Source organism: Caloenas nicobarica, chromosome 2, assembly GCF_036013445.1.
Source record: "Caloenas nicobarica isolate bCalNic1 chromosome 2, bCalNic1.hap1, whole genome shotgun sequence".
In the NCBI taxonomy this organism is placed as follows: Eukaryota; Metazoa; Chordata; class Aves; order Columbiformes; family Columbidae; genus Caloenas; species Caloenas nicobarica.
In genome coordinates this window covers 21,255,325-21,275,872 of record NC_088246.1, presented here as the reverse complement: position 1 = coordinate 21,275,872, position 20,548 = coordinate 21,255,325, and the positions used below count along the sequence as shown (strand labels likewise).

The window sequence follows — 20,548 nt, the reverse complement described above, 5'->3', positions numbered from 1 at the left end:
TAGTGATTCAGCTAAAACGCTGTGCTCATCCTTTGAACTGGCAGCGTCAAAGGCAACTCCCAGCTTGGCAGCACTCTAAATTCACAGCTCTAGCACCTCTACTTTGACAATACTAAACCTAATGCCTCTGCTGAATTCCCAATAGCAATACTATTCACCTTCTTCAGCCCTAATCAGCTATCAGCAGAGCTCCAAAGGGAGGGAGGTGAAACTCAGTGGGAAATTTGCTCCAGGGCATTAAAGTCTATGTGCAGCATCAGTCTGTGATACTCTTAACATCAAGCTGTGGACTACTTACCCCATAAGGGTCACATACTCAATTTTGTCCCTGTGGGGACTAATCCTGGAAGATCAGGTATTATTTATGGCTCTAAAATTATCTAGGTCTTTTTGTCACTGCTGCTGGGAAACTAGGTAATTTTTAGACATTGCTCAGTTACAGAAGAAGATATCGCTGGTTGTAGTTTATTTATTAATATGCAGGCACAATCCTCTGCAGAATGACAGCAAATGCAAGTTCACTAAACAGGAAAACTTTAGTTTGTTCCTGGAAGGGAATATAGAGGTATTCTCTCTGCTTTCATGGATGCTGCAATTACCTGTCAGTTCCTTTTTCCCAAATGAAGTGGAGATCCTCCCCTGACTTCTCAAATTCAAAAGCAGGTATCCTTTCAGGCCAGCACTGAATGCTTACAGGAGCGCAGCTGAGGGGTGCCTCAACTGTACCTATCAGACCAAAATAGATAACGGCATGTTAAAAAAAGGCAGAGAAAAGAAATGTTAAGAACTCCGCTTTTCATAATCAGACGCAATAAGCCCAGAAAACATGTAGTTTGAAAAGCCTATGTTGATACAAAAAGAAAAAAGACCAAGAAAAAAAAAGGCAGATTCTTAAATTAACGTGTGAATGAGAGTGAGCACTTGCAAGCCGTATGACAGTGGAATACAATGAACAGGAAGAATCTTCCCACCTTTCTGTTCTGAATGATTGATGTTATAATCAGGGATACCAGAGCTATGCAAGAAGAGAAAAATATAAGGCCATATTCTTGACTGGTGAAAATGAAAGCATTCACATTGATTTCTATGGAACCACTACAAGTTACACCGCTGCAAGATACATCCCTGAGAGAGGTGAGATAATGTGCAAGGATGGTGAAGATAAAAGCACATAGGAGAAATGAAAACTTATCAGAGGCACTGTGTTCCAAGTAACCACAGCTCATAAGCTCAAGAAGCCTTCATGAAGTTGCTCTTTCAATTTTACTTGTGCTTTATAAATAACAATGAATGCATCTCCAGCAATGACATGTTGTCATTAATCATTATAGGATTCATTATTAGCTTTCCTCTGAGCTTTTTTTTTTTTTTTCAGTGCAATAAAATATTTTGCCTGTGCTTTTGCACATGATTATACCGAGATATAGCTATGTCTCGATTATCTATTTTAATACTAGAGGGACAATGCATACAGCCTTCCTTGGAGAGCATGGTTTGAATTTTACCATGGAGCACAAGAGGTACTGAATGCAGTGACTGTATGCTGACCTCCCAGCATGCACACTGCAAAACTGTCACACAATGGCATAAAGCATTGCAAATTAGGGCTGTGGGACCTAGTCTGTTGCTGGTACTTTCAGCTGCAATGGATGCTTCAGCTGACTATTGCTAATCCTTTCCTTTCATTAGTGTACCAAGTTTTTGTAGTCCATCTATGAAGAATATAAATCTGAAACTCTTAACTTCAGTAAGACTGAGAAACAGATGGCAAATGAAAGAAAATCTGAGTTGCCCTCATTTAGGCTTTTTAAAAATATACATGGGGTCTTGAAGTATTTATTATTATTTATTCCAGCAACATGTAAACATTTTTTTCCTCAAATTATTCAAGTTTTCTGTATTTTAAGATTTATTATAAATTTACGATATGGTAATTTATGATAAAAAGTACAAAAGCAGATGTAAACAGATTTTGAAAGTTCTCCAGACCTTACTGTTCTTATTCTCACCTAATACTGCTGCAAACAGCTGAAAGGGAGAAGCAGTCCTCCTTTAAGACTTCTTCCCTACCCCTTCCAGTAAAGGCCAAAAGCTCAATAACTCTCTCAGCAACTTCAGCAAAACTTGGGGGAAATCAGGCAATCTAACCAAGTGTCAAGGAACGAAATGGTATTCAGACATCATGAAGAAAACTCCCTCCCCCATTTTGTTTAAGAAACAGCAATAGTTTTAATAATAACTTGACCGAATCTGCACAAACATCTGGCATAAGCCAGATCACCTAGTATACAGGGTGATCATGCTCCCCAAATTCCTACAGATTTCAGTGAGGCTATGATTTCATTCCTGATGTTACTTAGCATAAGCTCTTCAGTATTGTCTTCTCCTAGAAAATAATTTCTGCAGTTACATTTTAGCAAGACTTGATCTGCTTGGTTTTGGTTTAAGGAGATGTGCAAAAAGCTTGGACTACAAGGGCCTGCTATAAACTCAAATGGATAAACCTTACTCATATTAGCCTCCAGTATCCTATTTGAATATATGTTGAGAAGATTTTGCAAATTTCTGCTTATACTTCAAATATACTTCTTACAACCACAAGTGTTCTGCTTTGATTTATACATAAGCACCTCAAAGATTAAAGAGCAAGACAATTACAATGGAGCTGATGAATTCTTAATCTCAGAAACAGTGGTAAATTAAGGGAAAACACATCCTTGTTACTGGTGGTTCTTTTGTGATTAAGTATTAGTTATCTGCTACGTTTGACATTCTGTAGCCCTATTTATTTGATTAACTTAATTGTCGTCTTAATTAATTTAATTATTTTGTAGCATGGGTTGGATCTCTACATGGAGCTCAACTGATTATCAGCGCCACAATTTGCTGAACCGGTAAAAGGCCACCACCCGGTCCCCGCTGCCCCTTTTGCTTGTCTGGGCTCGACTGATTTGCCCTCTGCTAGATTCTGTCTCCGTGCCGTTGTTCACAGATTAATGTAGGGGATGGGATTATTCACGGTGCGTTAAATTAAGCGTACAGATTTTTTTTTTTTTTGCGGGAGAGATCCCTCAACTCTCGCACTTTTGAAGTGATGACTCGTCGATTTCCGAAGAGAAAAAATAAAAGGGGGTGTGGGTGGGGGAGTGAGTGTGAAGAGAGGCTGGTTTTCCCCGAAGCGCGGGGTGGGGTAGGAAGGGGGGTTTGGGGGTTGCTTTAGTTTGTCACCCCGCGAAACTGGCGCATATCTACAAAGCAACTTTTGAACAACCAAGCGACGGTGGGCTGGGCTCCCTCCATCCCGCGGAGCGGCGGGGCTACGGCCGGGCCCCAGGGCTATCCGCGCCGCCCGCCATCCTCTCCCCGCGCACACACCGTGCCGCTCCGCGGCCGCGCAGGAGGTGAGCATCGGCCCCAGCCTACCACCGTGCACGGGAGGCTCCAGCGCTCCGGGGCAGCGAGCCGCTCTGCGCGGGGAGCCGCGCTGCAACCGGGTGCCCGAGAAGGCAGCGCCTCCGAGGAACTCCCTGTGGCTCCCTGTTGTGGCCAAGCGGCAGCCCGCGGAGTTTAGCGCGGCCGCGGGAGCGCTCCATCGCCGTCAGTGGCTGGAAAGACGGTGCAGTACCGGCGCCTGCGCCTCACCGTGCTCCTGCGAGGCGGGTGTGGGGCAGAGCGAGAGGGGCGGCAGGGACCCGGCCCAAGGCGAGCCCCCCGCCCGCCCTTGCGCAGCGGGTGGCGGCGACAGCACGGGCACGCACGACGGTGGGGGTTGCACTGTGGGCCGGAGGAGCGCCCGTCTCCCGCGGCTGCCCTCAGCCCCGCACTAGCACCGCCGGCCGCGGAAACCGCCCCAAAAGAGAAGGAGAACTTGTTCGTCTCCGCCTGCCTCCCCACCGCCCGCACATCCTCTCCCGCGGCGCATCCGCCCGCCCTCCGTGTCCTGCTCCCCCCGCGGGGCTCCGGGCCGACCCGCCAGCCGGCCAGCTGGAAGAGTTCCCCGCTCATTTCCCTTGGAGGGGTTTTGTCGGTAGCGGTGTACCGAGGGGAAGCTCCGTCCCTAAGGCACCCTGCCTCACCCCGCGGGGGAAGGGAGCTGGGTGGGGGCAAGCCAGGAAGGGAGGATCTCAGCGGCTCTCCTGAAATCTATCAGCAGGCTGCGAGGAGGGAAGAGTTTAGCACTTCGCAGGCGAGGCTGGGCTTGTTTTCCCCGGTGGTGATGCCGCTGGACTGAGAGCGGCTCGACCGTGCAAGTTGGGGGGACGGAGCTCCCTCCCTTCACCGCCCCCCAGACCTGGTCCACCGCCTTCAGCGCCAGCGGCTCGTCCCTGCCGTCCCCACTGTATGAGAGCTCGTCCGAAGACTGGGCTACTGGGAGCCTGCTAGGGCTACTCTCCGCCGCCTTCCCCGGACTTTCCCACCTCAACGAGAAGCGGCGCGCACCCCACACCCCGGAGAGTTGTCTCGGCAGGCTCCGTGCTATGGCGAGGCTGCGGAGAAGCAAACTAGCCGCTGGATTTCTATTACTTTTCCAGTGCCTGAGCGAGCGCTGCCAGCTCGCCGGCGGGGAGACGCCGAGGCAGAGCCGCGGTAAGCGAGGCCGGTACCTGCCGGGCGGGGCTGGTCCGGGCGCTGCCGCGGAGCCTGGGGGCAGCGCGGCCGGGCCGGGAGCGGGGAGGGCCGGGGGGCCGAGCCGCCTTCCCGCAGCACCGGCGCTACGTGGGCTCCGCCGGCAGCTCCGCGGGCTGCGTACCCGGAGAGGGCAAACGCGGTTTGGGGGTTGGCTGCCCCTGCTCCCGAGGGAGGCCCGGGGTGGCCGCGGTCCCGGCTTCTCACCCTTTCCTGCCCCGGCTTCTCCGGAAAGAGCTCTCCATTACTTCATGTTTTATTTTAATGAGAATTGGGGGCTTTCCTCGTTTCATAAATCTGGCTAACGACTACCGTGACCCGGTGCTGTTCCCCTCCCCAGCCTCTTCGCGGGGCCCCCGGAGCCTCTTTCCCAGCCGTGTACGAGACTCTCCCGAAGGGGAAGTGCTCCACTCAAGCGCCGGGAAGGGAGGGACGGAGACACCGGCGACCCCAGGAGCCCGAGGCAGCGGGGAGCCCCGGCCCGGGGCGCCCCAGCAACCTCCCCCGCCCGCCCGCGGCGGGGCCCCGCTGCTCTCCCGGCAGCGAGCTGCGGAAGGGGAAGGCAAAGTTTCCCTGCAGATCCTGCCTGGGAGAGCTAGCGGGCACTCTCCTCGCCGGCGAAAGTCAGTAGCTTGCAGCCTTCCCTGGAAACCAGGCGTTGAGAGGAGCAAGATAAGGGAAGGAGCCCCACAGGGCTGTGGGACCTGTTCGTTGGGAGCGAGAGGCTCACTCTGTTGACTAAGTTTACTTGTGACAGTATTAGGGTCCTTTTGTTAGTCCTTCCTGGAGACACCTGTTAATGTATGACACACAGCACCTGTAGTGCTTTCTCTTGGGCCACTGTTTCCTGCAGCATGAGGTTCCCTTTTGATCACTAAAGGCTTCTGTATCCCACATTCCTGTGCTGTGGAGAGGAAAGCTGCTAAAGGAAAGCTTGGTGAGCTTGTGGATAGATATTTACAGAACAAGTGGGGAAAGTCGTGGGTTTTGTGTGTCAGGGGACCTTGCTGCAGCAGCTTCTAGCTTACAGATATTTTTAAAGGCTGTACCTTTATATTTGAAACACCAGCCAGATTAGTGTCAGCTGAAACATGCCCACTGGCTTCCCTGGTGCAACAGAACTGCCCCTTCTTCCTTTTCTAGAAGGTTTGATACAAATGTGAAGAATTTTGTGGTCACAGCCTAACTGACCCGAACAAGAGGGGCTGGGGAGTTTTTTGAAATAACCGGTGAGATAATGTGTCAGACAGAGTGAGGATTTTCCCAGGAGGGGCCTACCACTGAGTTTGGGAATTACTAAATGACAAGGTAGCTCAGCAGGTTGCTGGGGCTCACATGTCACTTGGGGCCAAAGGGAAAAAACAGGAGGAGACTTTTCATGTACTACTGCAAAATTAATGTTGATGCTCTCAGGGTTGTAGAAAACAAATGTTGGTATTTCTAATGCTAGTTATAAACAAAGAGTGTAGTGTACAGATTAGAAAATTACTATGTTGTGTGACAGTGGACTGAGCTTACAAAGTTGGCTCTTCTAGCCATTTTATCTAGAAAAGAAAATGTTAGTGCTAACTAAATGGAATATAATTTATCAGTGGGCAAATAATCACCACACTTCTAGGCTATTAAGTTGTAGTAGTCATCAATGGATGCACCAGGAGGTGCTAAATAGAAGGTATGCCAGCAGCTTGCTTATCCATAAACCATTCATTAATGTTTTGTGTCTTCTTGAAAGTGATATGAAGTATCAAGGAGTTTATAATCAGGCAAATATTATTTTGATATTTAATACATTCTGAAGAAAATATACTGATCGATTGTTTTCTTCAACCAGTAAGATGGACAATCTGATGTCAGTTTTGACTGCTAGATGTTTATAGCTTTGGTGTCTTTTCCTTCCCTCTTGGTTAAAAAGCCTGTATTATGGCAGCAGTAACTAAATGTCATTAACATAATCAGAGTTGTATATAACATGTTTGCATTTTTGTTTGGTATTAATACTGCTCTTTGGAAAAAAAATGCAGTGAGGGACTGTGATCGGTGAGAGGAAGATAATTACGTAAAGGTAGGGAAATTCAACTTCAGGTTCTGTGAGTCAAAATAAAAAGTGCTGTTTCAAAGTTTTACTGTATTTAGCGTCTACTGTATGCCTTTAGATCAGCTCAGATAAAACCTTTGAAGAATTCAAGTAAAAAAATAAATCTTTGAAGTGGCTGAAAATTATTAAAGGAAGGCTGTTGGGAGTATTCTTTGGATATTCAGTAGCAAAAGACCTTTTTGAAACGGAGTAAAATAACAGTATCAAGACATGGAAACGTTTAGTATGCCCTGGCAGAGCTGGAGCCAGGAGAGGATTTGCAAGGATGCTACCAAAGTGATATGCTGTGGTTCCAACAGAGATGGAAAGAAACGCGCAGGCATTTTTTGCCAGCTCCTCAGAATTATCTTACTGGGTAGAATCAGGTCAGTTCAATTCAATTTTAATGATTTTCTAGGCACGCCGGAACTTCTCTGGCTGCCTCTGGGTGTTTGTTACAACCTAGGTTTTTGCGAGGAAGGTGCGAGGCGGCGCTGGCCGAGCGCGGCTGGCTCCGCCAGGGGGCGCAGCGGCGGCGGCGCGGGGCGCCCCATCACCCCCCAAGGGCCGGGCAGGGCCTGCGGTGTGCGGCCAAAACCGCTGCGGATCAAGGATGAAGGCTTCTAAGCATCAGGTTTGTGTGCGTGTGTGTTTGACAGTAAGCAAACTGAATATGACATGCGTTTAGTGAACTGAAACAAATGGTCTTTTGGAGGCTCGCAGGACGATTCCGGCTCCCAGTTGTTTAAGCGAGGGCTCGCTGCTTGTTGAAGTGTTGCCACAAGGAGCCTTCAAAAGGTTACATTCTTTTGCAAAGACCATCAGTCAGAATTAGGAGGCTGCTATTGTAATTTTCCTTCTGTCAAAGCATATTCCAGAATCCTGGTATAGTTTTTATTCATTGGACTGCTGCTGTCTCCAGGCATCAGCATTCAGATAGGGGCAGAATTATTTTTATGGGATAAACTACTATCAAAGAATGTTTATTTAGCATTTATCTACTGCTGAAACAGTCACATTTTCTCTATTACCTGAGCTTTACTCTGTTTAAAAACTAAGCAACTGAAACCAACTTCCATTATTACACATTAGGACCTTCAGCTTTTCTCTCAGAAATTTCAAAAGAAATACAGTATTAGACAACATGTGCATTGGGTATTTTTTTCTCTTTGCATTCAAAATTACATTTTTTTTTCTGTACAGTATATACAAATGGGGAATTAGAGAAACCCAGTGACATTGGAGAGTAAATCCGATTTACATGTAATATGTATTTTACTAAGAATTCTTTCTAAAGAAGTAATTTTTTTAAAACTTTCAACCTGGTCCTTCCTTTTATTTTTCATGCTTTTTACCATTGTCATTTCCTCTGAAAGGGTAGTTTGAATATTGTTAGTAAATAGTGGGTAAATTAAGACTGTGATAAGGTTGACTTAGGTATTAAATTCAGTTTTGCAGAAACTCATTTCCACAAAGTTAGAGTAAGATCAATACTCATAGTTCATTGAAGGTTTAAAAATCCCTTGGGGAAAACAGTGTTTTTGTTTGTCTGTAAACATTCTGCTTCAGAGTTTACATCCTCACACAGGTACTTAAAAACTCAACAAACACTTGACTCAGATGCTAGGTTTTGTCTGACACTTGGAGCTGATGATAAACAACAGGGCAGCTAGCTCTCTACACTGTAAACAAATGTAGAAAATGAGGAAAGGTCTTCATAGTTTGAGAAGTTCTTTTGTTCTGGGCAACAATTTATTAGCGACACAGACAAGCCATTTAGAGCAAAATGCTGGGACAAGGTCTACTGCCTTGCTGAATACCAGATTCCTCTCAAAAAATTTGCAGCTAAGGAGGACAGTTTCCTTTAGGAGAAGAGAATCCTGAAACCACGAAGGAGGTAGATGAGGGAATTCATGATGTCTGGTGATGACAGAGACGCACTGAGGAAAACAATCACAGTGCTATGGTGAGTTTGTGTTTTCATTAAGAATGTTTGGGCATGTTTTTGGTGAAGCAGTGCTGCAGGCCCCTGCACCTGCACACACCTCAGGTGATGGAGGTTTGGACCTGAAGCTTGTGTTTCCTGCAGCACTACTGTGCAGTGATGCCTGGAAAGTTGCTTTGTTCCAAATTATGCTAAAGACAGCTATCACACAAGAAACATGGTCAGTTGAATCCTGCTGGTTTTCTCCATAAAGGAAATACAAATTTCCCATTGAAAGAAATAAAAACAAAAGCATCATTTGACTTCCTTTTTGATAAAAGTCACTGTGATTTCACTGGACGGTCTGAAGTACTGAGCAGTTTCTGCTGCTCGTAACCTTGAAAGTGCTGGCAAAAAGAAAGCGTATTTGAATTCCTGGTGTGGTTCATGATTCCCAAGGAAAATGAATACCAAAGCAATTTAAGAAGGCAGTAGTTAAGGTGTGTGCTGGGGGCTCTCTACAGAGTGAACAAAAGGTAGTTTGACAGGACCATTTCTCATCCAGTACAAGGAAATTTTGCAAGCTTGCCAGCAGCATGAAATTATATCCAACTATTAGGTTTGATGAGAGTTGAGCTGGGAGTGTTAATGTGATGCAATTGGCAGATGTCGTATTTACTAAACTGGAGAATTGCATAATCACAGCAGGAACTGGAAGAACCCAGGAGATTACTTCCATGGAGTAGTATGCAGAGAAGCCGTGCTAAGTACACGTGGGTTTTGTTTTTGTTCGTGGCTTCTGACAAATGAGCATAAAACATTGCCCTGAGGTAATATTTGTGAGTGCTGGGTGCTGGGTCTCATCAGGGAACACTTCCTCCGCTTCCTCCTCTTTTCTTTTCCCTCATCCAACTAATAAACATAGCTTCAATTAGCACTCCTTGCTGTCAACATTGAGCAATCAGTTGTGCTAAGTGTCCTAGCAAATTCTGGGTTTGAAAGGGCTTGCGTAACATTTTCATGTCCCCTCGACCAAAAGGCAGTGCGTAGGAGTGTATTTTCAAGCTGGATTGGGCCCAACCATTTTCTCTTCTGAAACAGGCAAATAGGGCAGGTTCTTAAGCCAGATCCAGGGTCAGGCTGGACACTTGAGTAGAACGCACAGTTTCAAAAGTAGTAAACATCTTGATGAGATGATACATCAAGAGAAATGTAAGGATTAATATGAAGATAGATACAAGACATCACAAAAGTGATGCATGTGCTCTACTCGACAACGATAAGATCCCAACAGGAATACTTCCTTCAGTTTCAAGCACTGCACTTTAAGGAATACGTGGACTAATTGAGGAGTCTCATATGAAAAAAAAAAAAGGAAAAAACACTGCTAGAGAGAATAAAACTAAGAGATGATATGGTAACAATCTTCAAATGTGTAAATGCTTCCACAGAGAAGGGACTAACTTGTCCTCAACAAAAAATAATGACTTAAATTGCAGCAAGGCAGACTTGTAAATGTTAATGCTGGGGGAGCAGACTACTCTAAGTAGTCTTCATCACTGAAATGTGTTAGATAAACATATGTCTGAAATGTCATTCTGTCCAGAAAGGCAGCTGTTCCTGCCTTGGAGCAAATGGCTGAACAATGTGACCTTTCAAGGTCTCACTCAGCCAACTTGAATGATTCTGTGTGGGTAGATTTAAGTACACAAGGGTTCACCTTGAAGTCCCCAGCTAGATAAAATACAAGCATGAATTCAAGTGCTCTCTTAGCTTGAGGTCTCTGTCTCTCATTTGCCAATGATATATGTGGCTTTAATGCTATTTTAACATACACTTTTTGTGGCTATAGACAAGTTAAAGACATTCAAAATGCTGCTTTAGTTAGGGTTCTTATGTCATGAAATAAGGCTTTTAAAATCAGATTTTGTTCTTACTTGATTTAGAAATTTTATCTTTTACTATGAGCAGACTTTTTTTTCTTTTAAGATACTCTCGTGGTGTTTTTTGGGTTTTTTTTTGTTTGGGTTTTTTTGTTTTGTTTTTTGTGGGTTTTTTTTGTTGTTTTGTTTTGTTTTCTTTATGGAAGCATCACTTATCCCATGTCATTTCATTGAGTGAAAAATGCTTGACTTGAATAGGGAGAGTTCCACAAATGTCATACATATATAAACATTTCTATTTAACCTGTCTCAAGTAATGATTCAAGTATATGTTGTTTCACAGTTGATGCTAGGAGCTCTGGTCCTTTATAGCTGTAATTGAACTGTGTCAAAGGGCTGCTTATGTTACAAGGTTGCAATGCCATTTATAGTTTTTACTGTAGCTTTCCTTAACTGCTGTAGTTAGTAGGGCAGATTCTATTAGAAATTTCATCTGCATTTAGTAGTAGACTAGGATGCAGTGGTTGTCCAGTAACAACCACAAGCCATGCTTTTTTCTTCTATTCAAGCATTACATTTTCTTATTTTTTTCCCCTTTGGTCATAATGCCAGTTCTGCAAATATTAAATGGGTAATACTGCCTCTGAGCTGAATAATTACAGCGTTTCTCTTCACAAGAGTTATTATATTACTAGGCTGATTGTAAAAGGCAAGTATCATCTATTGTAACTTGAGTGTTTTCTGAAGATTGAAGTGCTAAAGAGAGGAGAGTTCACTACTATGGAGGTTCTTCTTTTTGTGAGTCAGCAGTTGAACTAAAAATCCATTGGAAAATGCTATCTTTGCCTCTGTAGAGAATTGGGAGCCAGCATGAGTCTTTATTACTATAGTTGCTTCATGATATTCTCCAGCTGCATGTTTCTGGTTGCCTCTGCAGGTGGATGACAGTATTTGTTTGCAATTCAGCCTCAGTCACCCCTGGGATATAAACCCAAGGCCCTCTGTTAGGAGCCCTTTTGTGGCAGGACAGGTTTCAGCATCCCTAGGCTCTTCTCTCCCATCCTTCATCTCCTCATTGCCCTCCCTGCCTGCTTCAGAGATTGCTTCCTCTTCACTTGCACTGTTTCAGTAGTTTGTGTGGCTATACTCTAGGTCAGATGGGTGAGACTTGCTCTCATTAGTCAACTGAGATTTAAAAAACATAGCAAGAGAGAGAAAATGCTACGTTGTCAAAGAGGCAGGGGAGGTGAAAGCAAAATTGTGAAGAAAACGAATCCCTGAGCACTATAAATCCTTTTAGAACAACATAAACACTCTGAAAAAGTGGAATACCTGACTTTTGTTTACTAACACCAAGTGTTACATATGCTTAGTCAAAAAATGTTCAAAGAAAAAGCTAGTTGAAATTGGAAAATTATTACAAACTTGACATTCTCTTGTCAAAATATTTGAACTGGGAGGTGTCAAAACTAGCAGTCATGAGTTTCTTATTTTGATGATGATTAAATGTCTCATTTCAAATTTTTCATTTTGACTTATAGATTAAAATTATTTTATTAGGATATATAAGCATAAAGCACTTCATTTTGGAGTTTATGTCTCAGTATATACACATATTTTTTCATTTCATATCCTACAGCAAGCATTGACTTTAATTTTAATCAGAACAAGGTCAAAATTTTGACTTAGGATGGGAAATTAACTTTGTAGTCATCTCTAGTTGAGACTGTTGTTGAGAATTTGGCTATGGCCCTATAAGAACAGACCATTTTATCTTGTAGAAACATTAATTTGATAACAGGAAAGGGGGTAATGGCTGAAAAAACAGTCTTCTTGATAATTCAGTAAGTTTTGTGAGGTTTTTTTTGTTTGTTTGTGGGTTTTTTTGTTGTTTTTTATGTTTGGTTGGGGTTTTTGTGTTTTGTTTTGGTTTTTTTTTTTACTTTATAACACATTTCTCATTCAGGTTGCTTCTTGGTTAATAGGATATTCATGAGGCAACTAAATTAAAAGAGAGCACATTTTCCAGATTGCAGCTGCTGTAAAGATAATAGATTTATGGTTTATTTGCAATGAAGGCATTTATGGACTAGAAGCTCAGCATTTGGTTTATTGCAGAAATCTGTCCTCAATATCAACTCAATTTATGACTTGTTCCTATTTAAACATATATACTGATCTAAGTTGTAGTCACAAAACAAAGAAAATGGATAGAGTGAATGACCATTATAGATTATCATCAGTTCTGGTTTCCATTTACTTTTTATAACATCTGTTATTAATTTTCTTTAAAACCAGTTTTTATGAATAAAGTATATGTAATGCAAAGCTTTTTGGTTTATTATGCAAAGTATGCAAGACTTAATCATTGAAATTTGTAGTTGTACACTGTGGAAGTACATAACTTTTCATGTTTGCATTCAACCACAGAAAACCTAAAGGCTCTTTCCCTAATTAAACATCAAGCTAAGCAAAGCCATAATTGCTTTCAGTTTTGCTAATGTTAATGTATGTACCCTTCCCAAACCCTCCGATTTTACTTCTAATACTGCAAGCTGTTCAAGGCATTTCCAGCTTTCCAATGCACAAATAAAAAAATAATAATAATAGCAGTAAGTTATCCTAACAATTTCTTTCCTAGGACCACATAGCTAAAAGGGATTACCTAGGTCATCAAGTCTTTCCCTGAGATGAGAAGCAGTTGTGTCGTGGATGTCTGTTCCACATGGCCCCATGTGCCACAGGCCACCAGTAACGCTCTTCCCCATAACAGTGTTCAGGCATGTGGTAAAATAGCAGTAGCCCCAAGTATAATGCGCCACAGAAGATAACAAGGGCATTGATAACAATTTAAGTTTCTACAATAGGAAAGAATTTTTAATTTTAGTATGCTTTGTTTGAAAGCTTGTCTTTATCTGTTTTTGCTTAGCCTGTTTTTCTGCTTGGTTTTTGTGTTTGTTTTTTACCTAATATACTTGGCTTTTTCAGCCTGTTTTGTTTCATGCACGATTACATGGACGTTTATTGCAGAGTTGGTAATACTAGTTTTGTTTCAATTCAGAGCCATTTTCTCGAATAGCATAAATGACCTGCAAAATGGCTCTTCCTATAGTAAACTTGTCAGTTTTAAAGGAGAAAAGGAGCCACCATTACCTTTTGTCAGCCTCTTGAGCTAGCCGTGTCGACATCCTGAAAAGTGGTCTAGTGTTTAAAGGGAAGCAGGTTTAAACTCTGCCTCAGCTGGGATGCCTGAGGACTGGCAGTTCTGTCATATGAGGGCCAAACTGTACTTGTTTTTTGTTGTTGGTTGTTTTGTTGTTGTTGTTTTTGTTTTTTTCTGCTTGTTTGTTTTTCCTCTGGATATGAATTTGTGTTATTTCAGCTCTTTGGACTAATTCTAATCCTTTAACATTGTGTCATACTGCAAGCTTGAATCCAGCTTGTGTTCCTAACTTTGTTTAGAGTGTTCTCTGAGGTTCAACCCCAGATTTTTGATTTCCATCACTCATCAGCAGGCAATTTGTACACTTTACTTTTCCATTGCTGTTTGCAGGCCAGACTTGTCTTACAGCTTTCTCAATTATTCCCATAATCATCATAGCCATATGCTTTTTATACTTGAGTATTTTTATTCTGGGAAGACCTTGTAGGAGTAAGGTGATATCCTAATTTTACAAATAGGAAGGTGGTTTTGGAAAATTGAGTACCTTGCCCAAGTTAAAAATGTGTCACTCATGTCTCAGAGTGTAAGAGTTGCTTTTTATTCTGCAATATCACAATTGTCTTTTGAGTTTCCCCTTTCTTCACCAAATTCAGGGCCGTAATTTCTCTCTTTGTTCCCATCCTGGAATTCGCTAATCTAAGTTTTTAAATCTCCGTCAGACCCCTGATCAAATAACCTATGTCTGTCTTGAAAAAAAATCCAGATTAGAGTTGACTAAGGGCTCTCGTTAGTGCAGAGAGAACAAGGCTTAGTTTGAGACTGCTGTAGATTTTGCCATTTCTGATGTTCCTCTCCTCTTTCAGACTTGCGGCAAGAGAGGGATGTGTCTCTCAGCTGTTTATACAGTAGATCCTAAACTGCCACATTTTATAGTCTAATGTAATAAGTCTCTATTCTAAACATAAGTGTGTCTGAAGGATAGACAAATACTGGGTCAGATTTCTGCTGCTTGGCACTCTGGCAATTTGGAAGGATTATGTCCAAAATGTTTTGGTTTTGCCATTGAGTTCTTGAAGAGAACATTGGTGTTTCACAAACTGTAAAATTATTTTTCCTGTAATTAAATTTTGAGAATAACAATCCAGATTCAGTAATTACTAGTCAGAAGGACGATTTCCAAAGCAAACAATTTGCAGCACTGCTGTTTTGCAGTGTTTGCTTAACAGTAGCAATGTATACAAGTGGTGTCCTACAGATGGGTGGACTCACAAAGATGTTGCTGTTAAAGATATTTCTCTGATCTTGGACATTGGAATTTAGTTGGCCCAGACGTCCCGGGCCATTTGCAACAGTGGCAATAAGTTTTGCTGCATTGTTGCAGATCCTGAATTTCTGCAGGAAAGATGGCTGCCACCTCCTTGTATTATTGTAATGGATAACAGCAGAGGACTACAGAGAGTAATCTCTCCTCTGATGCATGCATGTTGCATTCCCATTTAAGAGATGGGTGTTGGGATTATTTTTTTTTCCTGGTTATGAACAAGACATATTTAGGAGATGCATGAAGTAAATATTCACTTAGATTTTTACGATCTGTCTCCAAGGGACTGGAATGTGGCCTGAACTTGAGAAGCAATAAGCACACACAGCTCACATCAAATTTAAGTGTAAACACTTATTACATGCTGTTTCTTGAATGCAAATTTATAGTTTATTGTTCTACTCTGTATACAAACAAATTTGCTGTTAGCTTCAAGGGATGACCCAGAGATGTTAATGAATCACATTTTTTTTCCCCAGGCAGGCATAGATAATAATCTGAAGGTGAGATCTTCAGGATAGGAAGTTATGTCCAGCTTTATCAGCAGAAGTTTGCTGTAGTTAGTGTAGCCTGTAAAATGAAAACAATTATTTTAGCTTTAGCCTCCGCTCTCCCATGGCTATATTTGAATGTCATTATTTTATCCATATTCTGCTCTTTCATGGCACAGCTTAGTGGGGGTACATACCAAGCCAGCATTCCTACTGAAATTTAAAAACTCTGTGGCCATGGAGACTGTCCAGTGTTTGGTTATGTCTTGCACCAACACAATCATGTTTTATTGCTCATAATAAATCCACTGCAGTTTTAACTTCATATCTCTAATTATCTGAGAGTCTTTGAGACTGATGCTGGTATAGTTGTAGAGCCAGCCAGTTGGCCCACTTTTTCCAATAATCTATTATTTGGAGACCTAGATAAAGGGGCTTTTGGTTGTGGGGTTTTGTTTGTTTGGTTGGTTTTGTTTTGGTTTGGGTTTTTTTGCTTTTAAGTAGGATTCAAATCCATTTTTGGTTTTTCTATAAAGAAGGAGAAGACAAAGAGAGGAAAGATGTAAATTCATTATAAAAAGAAAAATGGTTGCTACCCTTGCAAGTCTTGATTTGGCATAATACTTAAAAATGCAGCTGAAGTGTGTGCTTGAAGAGAAGTTCATACGTAAAGTCTTCACCAAACTGGCTTGTGCTAGAACACACTGGTAGGTGATGCTAAAATGTTTATAGGGCCTTTTATATCTAGAAATTAATTTAGGAAAAAAAGAGGTTAAATTCTGCCCTCACATACTTCAACACAGCTACAGTTTACTCATCTAAGAGCAGTTTGGGTCAATTTGAAAAGAGTCTTTAGCCCACAAAGCCTTCCCTCTAATTCTGTCTGGAGCTCAACAACCCCTAGTGTATGTGAAATATTGCAGTGTGGGATCTTTGGCCACAGTGCAGCTTGATACCACTTTCCCATGAGCAGTAAGCATGGCTTGTACATTCCTAGGAAGAGAACGAATGGGAGTGATTTTTACCTTGGTACTGAAAATGCGCTGCATTTCCCAAAGTTGTTCATTATACTCTTAGAAGGTATTTGGGATTTGGAAGGTTCTGATTGTCTGTTGCTGATGTTTATATTTTAATTATCTGCTTATAATTTATTATAATGTCTTTTGCTTAATTGGAAGGGCGAAGGAAGTGTGTTGGCTTTCAGAGTGCTTGAGGCTCTTGAAATGGGAAAAAGGGAAGCAAGTAGCGCAAAGTCCATGGATTGACTGGGAGAGCTATCAGAACATTTGCTGGGCAGGAATAAAAGGCCTGATTCAGTTCACTCTATACATTTAAGCAGCCATATTAATTCTGTGGGGCTATTCAGCCTGGAAATCTAGAGGAAAGAGATCAAAATGTCCACATTGATTAAAACAAAAAAAGGTTACTTTGAGGACAAATATTCTGCTCCTTTAATTTAAATCTGTAAGGAGTTAGAAAGCGGAGATAGGAAAGGATATATTCAGAAGCTCTGTAGGGAAGCAGCATTCTCTTAGGGGAAACTACTGCATTTTCTATTCTAATTCAGTTTCTTTTTCAGTCTTTGAAAAAAAGTAAAAAAAAAAAAAAACACACAAAAAACACACACACAAAAAGAGACTTTTTCTGATTCTGTACTCCTGAAAATCACAGAAAGGAGGAACTGTCTAGTACAGTTTAAGGAATGTCAGAAACTTCTTAATTATATAGGACAGGTAAACTGGAAAAGGAAGGTTCCCAACCTGTATCTCCCTCTCAGGTGACGGCTCTTATCAATGACTGCCTTGTAAAAAATATCTGAGGAATGAAAAGACTTTTTGTCTGGGTCTGTGCTGGGCTATGCTTCTAGGCATTCAGGAGCAATGCTTCCTTTTTCATTCCTGAACACCTGTTTTAGCAAGACATCACAGGATGGAGGGAGGATGGGCCAGGAAGGCGGTGTGGGGCCAATCTGGTCCATAGTATTTCTTCAAAGATTCAGTTGTTTATACACTCCCATAAACACGCTTTTCTGAGGGGGAAAGAGGAACAAAAATGAATAATGATGATGAAGATAAGTACAGGCTGAGTTCTTTTGGCCCTGTGGTAATTATCTGTATATTTACAGCTGTACTGTGGCAACAGTGGTTCAACTTGTAACTTGACAGAGTATCCTCTGACCATCATTGTGGCACTGCAAATCACAAAGATACAACCCAAAATAATGGTTTCATTATAAATGGGATGCTGAATGTAAATGTGTTCTGCTCTCACTGAGCATCCCTCTGCAATTGTGGGCTGTATTTCCTTAATTTGTTAACTGACATGGTAGATAATTTATCTTTGTTTGCCAAGGCAAATTGCTCCAGTCTTCATCTTTCCCAGGAATCCTAAAACATGTTTCTGGGTCACAGATGCTCATCACCCTCAACTTGCTCTTATCTGTAATGAGGCATCTCTGCTCTTACTCAGGGATTTTGATACCCACCTGCTAAGGTATTAGTAGGAAGTTCATTGAACTATAGCTATTCCTGCTGTTCATATTTATCCTGCCAAATGACATTTGAAGAAAAATAGCCATCATTCTACAAACACACCAAGGAATCCCATGTGCATTTCATGATTTAAAGTCATGTCATGTGCTTTTTCTCTCTCCCATCCCTCATGATATTTATGATGTAATATATTTTACTTAGCATTTGTGGATTTAGAGTGGATGGATTTGAATTTTGAAATAACTATTTATAAGCTTTTCCATAGGTTTCATCATCATCATATGTTAAAGTTCTTCGTAAAGACTGACGGATTTAGCCACAAAACTGCCATGTCTAATAACTGCTATTATTTATTTTCATTTTACCAATGGAACACGGGAGTATTGAATGACTTGCCAAGATCACACACAGCAAATTTGATGTAGGCACAAGAAAAAAAAAATCTCACAGTTCTAATTTGTGCTTTCATGTTTAACCTTCAGAGCAGACATTGTGTATACTTCATGTTGATGGAACTACAGACTTGAATATACTACTCATTAAAACATAAGCCCATAGCCTCTTTACAGTTTCTGTCAGAACTCCACCATACTGCCAACAGCTCTTTAACTTCCATTTAAATATTTGGCAGTCCAAGACTGGGTTTTTCATCTCTCTGTTGCTGCAAGGTGCCATTCAATCTTACTGCTGAGTAGAGTTGCAGTCTCTTAAAGTAATTAGGGAATCTGTTTTTCTTCTGTGGGAATACTGATATACACTTTACAAAAAAACCCAAAACAACAACAGCAACAACAACACCACCCCAAAGAAATCCACCCAATAAGCAAATCCTCCCCTCAAAACAAATGAAACAAACCACCTCTGTGTGAAGTTAATAGTTTAGTTAGAGGTTGTATTTATTTGCCATTTTAGATTTTTGAAAAACTTTCTGCAATTCTGTTTTCCTCTTTCTCAGCTTTTTACTTTTAAATTTTTCTTTCAATGCTATGAGCAAGAAGTAGAAGCTGAAGTTATGTGAGGTCAAAGGTACAGGCAGAGATCCACGCTGTCCTAGAGCAAAGGCTTGTCAGAGAATGAAGACCCTAGAAGATAATGAAGACCCTAGAAATCTCCTTAGAAGAGGACAAATCTGGAGAAGTGACATAGCCCAAGGATAGTTACATTATTAAGACATTTTTCCAAATGATCCTTTCCAATGTATTTCACTAAGAGCATGCATTTCTCTACGTCAGTGTGCAAGGACAAAAGTATATGAATAAAAAGTATATGACTCCTTAACGTTTCTTCTGGCCTACACATAAAATATACCTAGTCTTTAACCAAATTACAGAACATATTCACAGGCAGCAAAAAACTGACTTGATATTGTGACTGAGCTTGGCTTTGGGACCTACCAGCAGCAGAGGTACCCAAAATTTAAGCTCTGGTGCTAGAAGAGCCCCATATTCTTTAGGATGTGGAGCCCAGCACAACAACTTTTTGCATTCTTTCCTTGACCTGAAGAATGTAAAGTGGGTAGCCTAGAAATCAATATATAAGTCATTCATCAGCTCAGTTTACCTTGAAAAAGGTATGCTAAGTTGCTGAAGAGTTGTTCCCGAAGAAATGATGACCAGGAAAAGGCAGCCAAATGTGAACTGTTAATTTTCTTGTGCAATATATGCAACTGAGCATTTAATCTAATTTATAGGACTTTTGCAATATAAAATTAATGACCTGTATGATTTATTTTAAGGTCTGCTATAATTAAATGCATCAGCTGGATGTTTTTCTTTTCTCTAAAGAACAATTATCTGTTTTGGAAATTTAATCAAGTCATCAAGTAAAATTATTGTCTGAAGTCTGAAAGATATACAATTGTCTGAATATTTAGAGAAGATTTATAGGAACAAGTATATTAAAAGTTTTCTAATCCTTTGCTTAATAACTTCCATGAAACATGTGCTCCATTAAGCTTGGAATGTCTGGCTTTACAATGACCACATTACATTTTGAACCCTCTCAGCAGAACAGAAAATATAAGACTTTAGTTAATAAGATGAAATTAACTTACAGTTATACCATGCAGTTCTGTGACTATTATTGTACAGTTCCCTAAGTGCTTCATCTTGGGCATTTAGCACTGGTGTCAGTGGGAACTAAATGCCAGAAAATCTCCTTAAGCACTTCTAGATGTGCAGTATAGAAGGTTATATTTTGCATTTAGTTTGGGACAGTTTATTTCCTATTCATTTTTAATAATACCAGGTAATACGGAGGTTTTGCAGCTTAGTAAGAATTTTACTTGGGAGCAAATTGAATTCCAGCCATATAGTCCTTGAAATCAAAGTATATAGAAAAGATAGAAGTCAGTCTTGGGACATGATGACTTCTGATCAGTTGTCCCATGTACTCACAGGGCATTTCTCAAAAAACATTTCCTATCGATTCCTGAAGAGCTCAGCTCTGCAGCTCTCACTGGCCTGAGGGAAGCTGTTGGTCTGGGAAGAGCTGAGCTGCATGTACAAGGGGCTGCCAGGTCTCATGATCCTAGCTGTCTTTGTTTCCCGCTGCTAAATATTATTTAAGGAAATG

General features: G+C 41.5%; 1 protein-coding gene across 1 annotated transcript in view; it reads left to right on the top strand.

Moving 5' to 3' along the window:
• The first annotated feature begins 3,979 nt into the window (after window positions 1–3,979).
• The window catches only part of PLXDC2 (plexin domain containing 2), a 267,301-nt gene continuing 250,732 nt past the window's right edge, over window positions 3,980–20,548 (top strand). The window contains exon 1 of the mRNA XM_065629653.1: window positions 3,980–4,587. Within this exon, the coding sequence (XP_065485725.1) occupies window positions 4,479–4,587 (109 nt within the window). The 5' untranslated portion in view covers window positions 3,980–4,478. The remainder of the gene's footprint in view (window positions 4,588–20,548) is intronic.